Source organism: Megalobrama amblycephala, linkage group LG2 (assembly GCF_018812025.1).
Source record: "Megalobrama amblycephala isolate DHTTF-2021 linkage group LG2, ASM1881202v1, whole genome shotgun sequence".
Classification (NCBI taxonomy): domain Eukaryota; kingdom Metazoa; phylum Chordata; class Actinopteri; order Cypriniformes; family Xenocyprididae; genus Megalobrama; species Megalobrama amblycephala.
This window is the reverse complement of record NC_063045.1, coordinates 43,689,604-43,703,108: the sequence shown is the minus strand read 5'-3', so window position 1 is coordinate 43,703,108 and position 13,505 is coordinate 43,689,604. Positions and strand designations below refer to the sequence as shown.

Sequence of the window (13,505 nt, the reverse complement as noted above, 5' to 3'; positions counted from 1 at the left end):
CGGGTAAATGACAGCAGGTGCGTTATCGTTCTGGTCCAAAATAAACACATGAACTGTGGCGTTACTGCTCAGAGATGGAGAGCCATTATCTTTGGCAAGCACGATTATATGAAAGACCTTCATATTCTCATAGTCAAAAGAGTGCATGCTAAATATACTACCGTTTTCTGAGTTTATGTATACGTATGAAGAGACAGATACGTCTCGACTATTAGTATCGAGAACTGAATAGACAATTTTGGCATTTTCTCCTGTATCTAGATCTGAAGCTGTGACCGATGCTAAAATTGATCCCGGGGCGCTGTTTTCTTTAATATAAACAGAGTACACGCGTTCAGAGAAAACAGGAGGATTATCATTGACATCTAGTATATTTTACTGTAATGCGTTTGCTAGATAACAGTGGAGGTGATCCAGAGTCTGACGCTTTGAGCTCAATATCATATCTTGGGAACTTTTCTCGATCTAATTGTGCATCTGTCACTAGTGCGTAATGGTTTGAAAATGTTGGCTTTAATTTAAAAGGAGTATCAGGTGAAATGCGGAGCGTTACGTTCCCCGTTCACACCTGAATCCAAATCTTTAACATTTATTAACGCTACCATAGTCCCAGCGGGCGCATCTTCTCGCACAGGTTTGGGTGAGGAAGTGATGGTGATCTCAGGTGCATTATCATTTATATCTAAAACATTCACCTGGACTCTACAATGTCCCTCCATGACAGGTGCTCCTTTGTCTCTGGCGCGTATGTCAAATTTATATGTGATGCTCATTTCATAGTCAAGACTCTTTGATATAGTTAATTCGCCTGTATCCGAATCAATGGAAAAGGAATACTTTATTGCCTCTGGTGTGGCAGATCCTAACGAATACTCAATTTCACTATTTACACCATCGTCAAAGTCAATTGCTTTTACTATCTGAATGATCGTACCTGGAGCAGAGTTCTCCATCACTTTAATTTCATATAAATCTTGTTCAAACACAGGCGCATTGTCATTCGCATCCAACACTCTAACAGTAATCTGAGATGTGCCAGATCTTGCCGGATCACCTCCATCAATACCCGTCAAAATCAAATGGTGTACAGATTGCTTTTCTCTATCAAGTGCTTTTTGTAAAACAATTTCTGGGACTTTTGTTCCGTCTTTGTCGTTTTTAACATGTAAGACAAAATATTCATTTTTATTTAAAGCATAGGTGTGCAAAGAATTTGACCCAACATCTGCGTCTTGCGCAGGTTCTAAATGAAATCTAGCTCCGGTTAGTGTGGCCTCTGATACATCAATAATTTTTGTGTCTGAATGGAAACTCGGAGAATTGTCGTTTATATCTTGGATATCAAATTCGACACGATAAAACTGGAGTGGATCCTCGATTATGACTTGTAAAGGCAACATACAGCTCGCGCTTTGTCCGCAAAGGGTTTCTCTGTCTATTACTTCATTGACAAGCAGCTCGCCATTCCGCAAATTCAGACTGAAATATTGCTTACCAGACTCAGATGCTATCCGTAATTTACGATTAGATATCTCAGATACATCCAAACCGAGATCTTTAGCTACATTTCCAACAATAGATCCCTCCTTCAGCTCCTCCGGTATTGTATAACGAAGCTGCGCGTCTGTATCGCTCCACAAATCAGCGAAACACAACAGCCACAGCGCCCGCCAGAGCAAAATTCTCCTTTGTACTTGAGTCCTCATTTCCAAACACGATAAATGATCCTTGATACCAGTATCCTGACATACATGTTACGCCTATAAGCCGTCACAAAAATGTATAGAACTCCAGGTTATATTCCGTTGTTAAATACATTGCAGCGAGTGCAGTGCATTTTGTCTCAGGTCTGTGCGTAATGGTTTCAGCATTATGTCAAGGGGAGGGAGTAGATCCCTTTGTGCAGTGCGGTCCCACTATTGGATGAGCGCTCACCAGTCACAACACGAATCAGTCTTAAAGAGGCAGAGCAAAGCTACGCGCAACAACCATACAGACAATATACAGTTCTTTTATAGCTGGCTTTACATTGAAATGACGACCCCGAACCCCCCACCCTATTTACTCATCTAAAAAAAAAAAAAAAACCGATACATTTAGAAAGGACATATTGTAAAATCAGTATTCTTAAATATAGTACTCTTTAAGGAGATGCTGAAGAAAATGGATGCTCAAATTTGTAAAAGGAATATGTCTTTCTAAATACATAACACACACACACGCATATATATATATATATATATATATATATATATATATATATATATATATATATATATATATATATATATATATTCTACGAGATTACAAACTCGTACTATTGATACGCATTCTCATGTGATCGTGTTGCATAACACACACACACACACACACATATATATATATATATATATATATATATATATATATATATATATATATATATATATATATATTCAGAATCTATACAAAATTTCACGCGCTCACCTGTTGGCTCTCGAACGTCCACGCGCTGTCTGGTAATGACGCATCAAGCACGTTTAGCGTGTCTGTAAAGTTTGTGGTGCTGCTGGGCTTAACGAGGGTGAGATCACTGAATTCTGACATTGGAGAGAGATAGGAGCCAAAGGACTGACTCTGAGACATCATGTCTCCTCCCAGAACCTCCACATACTTAATGGGCCCGTCAGTGTTGAGCTGGATCTGCAGGTTTCTGTTGGGGTTCTTGTATCCAGCATCGGTTCTCCTGATACAGCAGCTTGAACTTCCGATGCTGTTTTTAACGCATTTTACAATCAACGTAAACAATGTCAACACAGATAAAACTGACACGGTGCCCAAAGAGATGATCAAATACAAAGTAATTTTTCCGTTTTTCTTGTTGTTGCTATTTTCTGAAGTTTTCATACTATAGTCTAAGATGGGCTCATGGGCGCCTTCCTCTATCAATATATCCACTGTGACTGTGATGGACTGGATCGGTTCTCCATTATCCTTTATCTCTATCATCAGTCTCTGAGAGGAGTCATCCTGCTCTGAAACAGCGCGTTTAGTCCTCACCTCTCCCGTATGTAAATTCACACTGAACAGTGACGCGTCCGTGGCCTCCGCGAGCCTGTAGAAGAGCCAGGCGTTATGACCCGAGTCCGCGTCCACTGCTGTTACCTTAGTAACGAGATGTCCTGCTTTAGCAGAACGGGGCATCCTCTGATGAGAGACAGACCCCATGGATATGGACGGGTAAATGACAGCAGGTGCGTTATCGTTCTGGTCCGAAATAAACACATGAACTGTGGCGTTACTGCTCAGAGATGGAGAGCCATGATCTCTGGCAAGCACGATTATATGAAAGACCTTCATTTTCTCATAGTCAAAAGAGTGCATGCTAAATATACTACCGTTTTCTGAGTTTATGTATACATATGAAGAAACAGATACGTCTCGAGTATTAGTATCGAGAACTGAATAGACAATTTTGGCATTTTCTCCTGTATCTAGATCTGAAGCTGTGACCGATGCTAAAATTGATCCCGGGGCGCTGTTTTCTTTAATATAAACCGAGTACACGCGTTCAGAGAAAACAGGAGGATTATCATTGACATCTAGTATATTTACTGTGATGAGTTTGCTAGATAACAGTGGAGGTGATCCAGAGTCTGACGCTTTGAGCTCAATATCATATCTAGGAAAATTTTCTCGATCTAATTGTGCATCTGTCACTAGTGCGTAATGGTTTGAAAACGTTGGTTTTAATTTAAAGGGGGTGCCCGGTGACATGCTAAGTGTTACGTTTCCATTTACGCCTGAATCCAAATCTTTAACATTTATTAACGCTACCATAGTCCCAGCGGGCGCATCTTCTCGCACAGGTTTGGGTGAGGAGGTGATGGTGATCTCAGGTGTATTATCATTTATATCTAAAACATTCACCTGGATTTGACAATGTCCCTCCATGACAGGTGCTCCTTTGTCTCTAGCACGTATGTCAAATTTATATGAGGTGCTGGTTTCATAATCAAGATTCTTGGAAACGACTAATTCGCCTGTCACAGGATTAATAGCAAACACATTTTGAATTATTTCAGGTGTATGTGCCGCAAAGGAATACTCAACCTCACCGTTTATACCATCATCTAAGTCAATAGCTTTTACAGCAAGTATCATTGTACCCGGGACTGTGCTCTCCATTACTTTAACCTCATATAATTCATGTTCAAATATAGGAGCATTATCATTTGCATCAAGAATTTTTACAGTAATCTGGGTGGTTCCTGACCTCGCTGGATCACCCCATCAATACCTGTCAAAATCAGATGGTGCACAGATTGTTTCTCTCTATCTACAGATTTCTCTAAAACTATTTCTGGGACTTTTGTTCCGTCTTTATCATTTTTTATGTTCATAACAAAATGTTCATTTTTATTAAGCGCGTATGTGCGCAAGGAGTTCGTTCCAATGTCAGGATCTTGAGCAGGTTCCAAACGAAACCTCGCTCCAGTTAACGTTGACTCTGGCACCTCAATTGTGTTTATTTCCGACAAGAATATTGGAGAGTTGTCGTTAATATCTTGAATGTCCACCTCGACACGATAAAACTGGAGTGGATCCTCGATTATGACTTGTAAAGGCAACACACAGCTCGCGCTTTGTCCGCACAGGGTTTCTCTGTCTATTACTTCATTGACAAGCAGCTCGCCATTCCGCAAATTGAGACTGAAATATTGCTTACCAGACTCAGATGCTATCCGTAATTTACGATTAGATATCTCAGATACATCCAAACCGAGATCTTTAGCTACATTTCCAACAATAGATCCCTCCTTCAGCTCCTCCGGTATTGTATAACGAAGCTGCGCGTCTGTATCGCTCCACAAATCAGCGAAACACAACAGCCACAGCGCCCGCCAGAGCAAAATTCTCCTTTGTATTTGAGTCCTCATTTCCAAACACGATAAATGATCCTTGATACCAGTATCCTGACATACATCTTACGCCTGTAAGCCGTCACAAAAATAATGTGACATTTTAAAATGTATAGAACTCCAGGTTATATTCCGTTGTTAAATACATTGCAGCGAGTGCAGTGCATTTTGTCTCAGGTCTGTGCGTAATGGTTTCAGCATTATGTCAAGGGGAGGGAGTAGATCCCTTTGTGCAGTGCGGTCCCACTATTGGATGAGCGCTCACCAGTCACAACACGAATCAGTCTTAAAGAGGCAGAGCAAAGCTACGCGCAACAACCATACAGACAATATACAGTTCTTTTATAGCTGGCTTTACATTGAAATGACGACCCCGAACCCCCCACCCTATTTACTCATCTAAAAAAAAAAAAAAAAACCGATACATTTAGAAAGGACATATTGTAAAATCAGTATTCTTAAATATAGTACTCTTTAAGGAGATGCTGAAGAAAATGGATGCTCAAATTTGTAAAAGGAATATGTCTTTCTAAATACATAACACACACACACGCATATATATATATATATATATATATATATATATATATATATATATATATATATATATATATATATATATATATTCTACGAGATTACAAACTCGTACTATTGATACGCATTCTCATGTGATCGTGTTGCATAACACACACACACACACACATATATATATATATATATATATATATATATATATATATATATATATATATATATATATATTCAGAATCTATACAAAATTTCACGCGCTCACCTGTTGGCTCTCGAACGTCCACGCGCTGTCTGGTAATGACGCATCAAGCACGTTTAGCGTGTCTGTAAAGTTTGTGGTGCTGCTGGGCTTAACGAGGGTGAGATCACTGAATTCTGACATTGGAGAGAGATAGGAGCCAAAGGACTGACTCTGAGACATCATGTCTCCTCCCAGAACCTCCACATACTTAATGGGCCCGTCAGTGTTGAGCTGGATCTGCAGGTTTCTGTTGGGGTTCTTGTATCCAGCATCGGTTCTCCTGATACAGCAGCTTGAACTTCCGATGCTGTTTTTAACGCATTTTACAATCAACGTAAACAATGTCAACACAGATAAAACTGACACGGTGCCCAAAGAGATGATCAAATACAAAGTAATTTTTCCGTTTTTCTTGTTGTTGCTATTTTCTGAAGTTTTCATACTATAGTCTAAGATGGGCTCATGGGCGCCTTCCTCTATCAATATATCCACTGTGACTGTGATGGACTGGATCGGTTCTCCATTATCCTTTATCTCTATCATCAGTCTCTGAGAGGAGTCATCCTGCTCTGAAACAGCGCGTTTAGTCCTCACCTCTCCCGTATGTAAATTCACACTGAACAGTGACGCGTCCGTGGCCTCCGCGAGCCTGTAGAAGAGCCAGGCGTTATGACCCGAGTCCGCGTCCACTGCTGTTACCTTAGTAACGAGATGTCCTGCTTTAGCAGAACGGGGCATCCTCTGATGAGAGACAGACCCCATGGATATGGACGGGTAAATGACAGCAGGTGCGTTATCGTTCTGGTCCGAAATAAACACATGAACTGTGGCGTTACTGCTCAGAGATGGAGAGCCATGATCTCTGGCAAGCACGATTATATGAAAGACCTTCATTTTCTCATAGTCAAAAGAGTGCATGCTAAATATACTACCGTTTTCTGAGTTTATGTATACATATGAAGAAACAGATACGTCTCGAGTATTAGTATCGAGAACTGAATAGACAATTTTGGCATTTTCTCCTGTATCTAGATCTGAAGCTGTGACCGATGCTAAAATTGATCCCGGGGCGCTGTTTTCTTTAATATAAACCGAGTACACGCGTTCAGAGAAAACAGGAGGATTATCATTGACATCTAGTATATTTACTGTGATGAGTTTGCTAGATAACAGTGGAGGTGATCCAGAGTCTGACGCTTTGAGCTCAATATCATATCTAGGAAAATTTTCTCGATCTAATTGTGCATCTGTCACTAGTGCGTAATGGTTTGAAAACGTTGGTTTTAATTTAAAGGGGGTGCCCGGTGACATGCTAAGTGTTACGTTTCCATTTACGCCTGAATCCAAATCTTTAACATTTATTAACGCTACCATAGTCCCAGCGGGCGCATCTTCTCGCACAGGTTTGGGTGAGGAGGTGATGGTGATCTCAGGTGTATTATCATTTATATCTAAAACATTCACCTGGATTTGACAATGTCCCTCCATGACAGGTGCTCCTTTGTCTCTAGCACGTATGTCAATTTTATATGAGGTGCTGATTTCATAATCAAGATTCTTGGAAACGACTAATTCGCCTGTCACAGGATTAATAGCAAACACATTTTGAATTATTTCAGGTGTATGTGCCGCAAAGGAATACTCAACCTCACCGTTTATACCATCATCTAAGTCAATAGCTTTTACAGCAAGTATCATTGTACCCGGGACTGTGCTCTCCATTACTTTAACCTCATATAATTCATGTTCAAATATAGGAGCATTATCATTTGCATCAAGAATTTTTACAGTAATCTGGGTGGTTCCTGACCTCGCTGGATCACCCCCATCAATACCTGTCAAAATCAGATGGTGCACAGATTGTTTCTCTCTATCTACAGATTTCTCTAAAACTATTTCTGGGACTTTTGTTCCGTCTTTATCATTTTTTATGTTCATAACAAAATGTTCATTTTTATTAAGCGCGTATGTGCGCAAGGAGTTCGTTCCAATGTCAGGATCTTGAGCAGGTTCCAAACGAAACCTCGCTCCAGTTAACGTTGACTCTGGCACCTCAATTGTGTTTATTTCCGACAAGAATATTGGAGAGTTGTCGTTAATATCTTGAATGTCCACCTCGACACGATAAAACTGGAGTGGATCCTCGATTATGACTTGTAAAGGCAACACACAGCTCGCGCTTTGTCCGCACAGGGTTTCTCTGTCTATTACTTCATTGACAAGCAGCTCGCCATTCCGCAAATTGAGACTGAAATATTGCTTACCAGACTCAGATGCTATCCGTAATTTACGATTAGATATCTCAGATACATCCAAACCGAGATCTTTAGCTACATTTCCAACAATAGATCCCTCCTTCAGCTCCTCCGGTATTGTATAACGAAGCTGCGCGTCTGTATCGCTCCACAAATCAGCGAAACACAACAGCCACAGCGCCCGCCAGAGCAAAATTCTCCTTTGTATTTGAGTCCTCATTTCCAAACACGATAAATGATCCTTGATACCAGTATCCTGACATACATCTTACGCCTGTAAGCCGTCACAAAAATAATGTGACATTTTAAAATGTATAGAACTCCAGGTTATATTCCGTTGTTAAATACATTGCAGCGAGTGCAGTGCATTTTGTCTCAGGTCTGTGCGTAATGGTTTTCAGCATTATGTCAAGGGGAGGGAGTAGATCCCTTTGTGCAGTGCGGTCCCACTATTGGATGAGCGCTCACCAGTCACAACACGAATCAGTCTTAAAGAGGCAGAGCAAAGCTACGCGCAACATCCATAGAGACAATATACAGTTCTTTTGTCGCTCACTTTACATTGAAACGACCATTATATTTCCATTTACTTGTTTCAAAAGCAATTACAGATAATTAGAATATTTAGAAAGGATAATAACAAACATAAATCTGTATTATTATTATTATTATTATTATTATTTTTAAATAGAACAATGTGCAATTACTCTTAAAATGTAACATGTTTAGATATAGGTTTAGCATGCAGGATCATGACACATCACCCAATGTGTTATTAGGGGAAATTAATGGAAACATTTGATTACTTATTTGTCATTAGCACAAATTATGAAATTATTCGCCCCACTATGGGGTAAGATAGCACCCTACATAGGGCAATTGGGCCTTCTGTGACAATTTCAAAAATCTAGAAAGCATTAATGTGCCTGCAAATCCCTCATTAACAAATAGACACCAAGACTTTTATATTAAACATAATACAGATCATCACTATTTTCCAGACAGTTTACCTCAAAACTGTTTCGACTGACTAAATCTCACAAATGTGGATATTCAGATGAAACAATGAAGTCAAGAAGAGCGTAGCCATTTATTAAATGAGTTGAGATGAGATTTTGTGCCATGTATGGTCAAAATAAAAAATATGGTGTGGGTCATCTTGCCCCATTGGGCCATCTTAACCAACTAATAAAGGAAATGTTGCAGAAAACACACGTATGCACAAGTATAAGAGTCGAGATCAGTATAAAAAAGTAAAACCAACTCCCGTAATCATAGCAATTTTCATTAGAGCTATTAAAACTACAAAGCTATAGCCTATAGTTTTGGTCCAAATAAAGTGTTACTTTATAATGATAAAAGTGTTTATAATTAATTATTCGTGTTTTTACATAATGAATTAACGCCATACAATACACAATATTCATATAACAAATTATTTTCTAAATATAATGTACAAAATTTCACGCGCTCACCTGTTGGCTCTCGAACGTCCACGCGCTGTCTGGTAATGACGCATCAAGCACGTTTAGCGTGTCTGTAAAGTTTGTGGTGCTGCTGGGCTTAACGAGGGTGAGATCACTGAATTCTGACATTGGAGAGAGATAGGAGCCAAAGGACTGACTCTGAGACATCATGTCTCCTCCCAGAACCTCCACATACTTAATGGGCCCGTCAGTGTTGAGCTGGATCTGCAGGTTTCTGTTGGGGTTCTTGTATTCAGAATCAGTTCTCCTGATACAGCAGCTTGAGCCGCCTCTACTGCCTCGCGCACATTTCACCAGTAGGATGAAAAACGTCATCAGACACAACAAGGACACAGAAGCCAAAGAGATGATGAGATATAATGTGATTTTTCCATTTTTCTTGTTGGGCTCGATAGTTTTCTCACGATAGTCTGAGATGGGCTCATGAAACCCGTCCTCTATCAGTATATCCACTGTGACTGTGGTGGACTGGATCGGTTCTTCCATTATCCTTTATCTCTATCATCAGTCTCTGAGAGGAGTCATCCTGCTCTGAAACAGCGCGTTTAGTCCTCACCTCTCCCGTATGTAAATTCACACTGAACAGTGACGCGTCCGTGGCCTCCGCGAGCCTGTAGAAGAGCCAGGCGTTATGACCCGAGTCCGCGTCCACTGCTGTTACCTTAGTAACGAGATGTCCTGCTTTAGCAGAACGGGGCATCCTCTGATGAGAGACAGACCCTATGGATGTGGACGGGTAAATGACAGCAGGTGTGTTATCGTTCCGGTCCAGAATAAACACATGAACTGTAGCGTTACTGCTCAGAGATGGAGAGCCATTATCTTTGGCTTGAACGAGGATCTGAAACACTTTGATTTTCTCGTAGTCAAATGACTGCATGCTAAATATGCTGCCGTTTTCTGCGTTTATGTAAATATAAGAAGACACAGGCACGTCTTGAACTTTAGAGTCCAAAATGGAGTAGGAGATTTTAGCATTTTCGCCCAAGTCTGGGTCACGCGCGGATACTGAGCACAATATTGAGTCATGAGCGCTGTTTTCTTTAGCGTAAACCGTATAAGACTTCTCAGAGAACATTGGAGGGTTGTCATTTACGTCTGAAATGCGGATTGTGACTGTTTTCCCACTAGATAGTGGTGGCGAACCAGCATCAACAGCGTTTAATTCAATTTTATATTCAGAATAAGTTTCTCTATCTAGAGGACCGTTAGTAACTAGCGCGTAATGATTGGAAACTGTAGGGCTCAATCTAAACGGTGTCCCAGGAGCCAACGCAAGTTTCACTTTCCCGTTCTCTCCTAAATCTGCATCTTTTGTACTAATTAATGAAATAACTGTGCCATTTGAGGAATTCTCAGGAATTGGACTTGAGAGAGAAGTTATAATTATATCAGGTGCGTTGTCATTTATATCATTAACCTTAATCTTTACACTGCAGTGGCCCTCCATTTGAGGATTTCCTTTGTCTTTGCAACTATATCAAATTTATGTAAGCTTGCTTTTTCACGGTCCAGTTCTCCTTTAATTGTAATAGCACCTGTTTGTTGATTAATAATAAAAACTGTCGTGTCTGATATTTGGTCTGCAAAGAAATATTCAATCTCCCCATTTAACCCTTCATCCAAATCTATAGCCCTGACTCTCAAAATTTCTGTATGAATCGGTTCGTTTTCATCGACAGTAGTCTCATAAAAAGGTTTCTCAAATTCAGGACCGTTATCATTATTATCCAAAACCACAATAGTAATCTCGCATGTGCCCGTGCGCACTGGATTCCCTCCGTCAGCTGCAGTCAATATTAGCTTATGAACAGCCTGTTTTTCTCGGTCAAGAGGTTGTTTGAGTATTAATTCTGGAATTTTGACTCCATCTTGAGTTTTTACATTTAAAGCAAAATGTTCATTAATGCTCAGACTGTATGATTTTAAAGAATTGGACTGTACATCCGAGTCAATTGCGCTCTCTAAGAGGAATTTTGCTCCTGAATTAATAGATTCTGGACATTCAGTATACGCTCATTAGATTTGAAATTCGGCGCATTGTCATTAATATCTTGTACTTCAATCTCAACTCGATGCATCTGCAGAGGATTTTCTAAAACGGCTTGAAGAGGCAAAACACACGGGACATTGTATCCACATAAACCCTCTCTATCAATTCTCTCATTCACAATAAGATCACCCTTTTCCACATCCACAGCGAAATACTGCTTACCAGTCTCAGATGCTATTTGTAGTTTACGATCTATAATCTTAGACCCATCCAAACCTAGATCTTTAGCGATATTTCCGACCACAGATCCTTCTCTTAGCTCTTCTGGAATTGTGTATCGAATCTGCGCCTCTATTGTACTCCAAGGAAGAATAAAGACACAGCACCACCAAATTATCCTCAAAAAGAAAAGAGATTCCATCATCTCCGGCTCCAAGCTTTTGACGATTTATCCAAGTTTTCTTAAGGTTTCAAAATATTCACAACAGTTACATAATCCCAAACAATATATTGATGGCATATTCCTATTTAGTGTAAGAGGTCCTTTTGATAAAAACGAGTAATACATGCGTTCTCTGTGCTCAAGCTCAGAAAGATGCCACAGCCGAGGGAGGGAGTGGATCTCTTTGTCCAAGTATGAACCTCATTGGTCGACTGTACATTTCTCTTGAACCAATCCAATTATTTAAATATCTTAAAGGGGTAGTACGAGGCAGAGGAGCCACTACACATCTAGAGAAGAGAAATGTAAATATAATAATAATAATAATAATAATAATAATAATATGAAAAAAAAAATAATTATAATAATAAAATGCAATTATTATTGTTGTTATTTATTATGATTATTATTATTATTCTCTATGCGCTTATTATTCGATTATTATTATTCTCTATGTGTGTGTGTGTGTGTGTGTGTGTGTGTGTGTGTGTGTGTTTGTATCCACTTCATTTAGATATAGCTTCAGTTATCTTAAACAGAAAGAAAATGAACGTGTGCCGTCATGTGGCGACGGAGAGAAGCGCAGCCAGACCCGTATCTTTTGAGCTGTGCGTGCATTGCAGTGTTGTGGAAGTTACTGGTGGAGGCACATATTTTTACATTTTAATCAGATCAGCTGTCATTTTTATAAGTATTTCAGTTGTAATTATCGCCTTTAAAAACATTATGAAATAATATAAATTCTCATATAGTTACTGTAGAATGTCCTTTATCCGTACAAGACTGCATGATTCTCTTGCAACAAAGGACCCAACCATGAGCAGGGGGGGACGACAGGCAGCAAGAGTGAAGTGAGCGTTTCAGCACCACGCGGGTGGACAGCGCCACACAGGCGGCCTGTTCCAGCAGCTACACTCGTGTTCAGAAGGAAGGAACGTATAGTCTCATGCTTTCCATCTCGGTCAACCCAGACTGTGTGTATTTTTATATTCGCTAAAATACTTGTCACGCATGTTTTAACGTCGTTCAGAAGCGGTAAACGTTCACAGTAACGTCTTGAATATGCCACTCACTTACCTTGAAATCTGCATTTGATAATCTTCTTCTTCTTCATTTTATTTTGTTTTTTATTTCTTGTTTATTGTGTTTCTATTAGTGTGTGGAATGAAAATGGCAATACACATCTGCCTAACTGCCTCTGCAAATAGATGTGGGTACAATGGGGCTAAAAGCACCCTTAAGGAATCTTTTCCCTTTATCATTGTGTATGACAATCAAAATATTGCTTTTTATTTCATTTTAATGGAACAATATAATTCAAAACACAGTAAATGTAATAGGAGCTAGAGGCGTCTTTTACTGAACATTCTGGATAAAGGCCACCATCCTGGACAAAAGGCCAAATACAAATTCAACTATATATTTGATGTAGCAATACAATATTTATCTAAGTATTTGAGTACAATTTAATATCACTGTAAAAAAATAATAACGGAAAATGTACTGGTAATTTTAATTTTACAGAATTTAATTTAATTTTACAGAAATTTCAGTTAACCCTAAACACAACACAATGCAATACATAATTCAAAATACAGGTAAAACACCTTTTAAAAAAACAATATGGAAAATTTCTTCATATTTATACAATACAT

At 39.3% G+C, this 13,505-nt stretch overlaps 2 protein-coding genes and 2 pseudogenes across 31 annotated transcripts in view; all 4 read right to left on the bottom strand.

The window, feature by feature from the left end:
• LOC125259562 (protocadherin gamma-A5-like) overlaps nucleotides 1-13,505 on the bottom strand; it is a 141,625-nt gene that overhangs the window by 34,685 nt on the left and 93,435 nt on the right. The window lies entirely within an intron of this gene.
• Nucleotides 2,430-5,033, bottom strand: LOC125259755 (annotated as a pseudogene).
• On the bottom strand, nucleotides 5,670-8,308 carry LOC125259748 (protocadherin gamma-C5-like). Its single transcript, XM_048177653.1, has one exon. The coding sequence runs from the start codon at nucleotides 8,146-8,148 to the stop codon at nucleotides 5,683-5,685; it is 2,466 nt and encodes an 821-aa protein (XP_048033610.1). The 5' UTR covers nucleotides 8,149-8,308; the 3' UTR covers nucleotides 5,670-5,682.
• On the bottom strand, nucleotides 9,375-11,989 carry LOC125259766 (annotated as a pseudogene).

Coding starts and splice junctions, on each gene's coding strand:
- LOC125259748 (XM_048177653.1), bottom strand. CDS start 8,148: ATGAGGACTCAAATACAAAGGAGAATTTTGCTCTGGCGGGCGCTGTGG.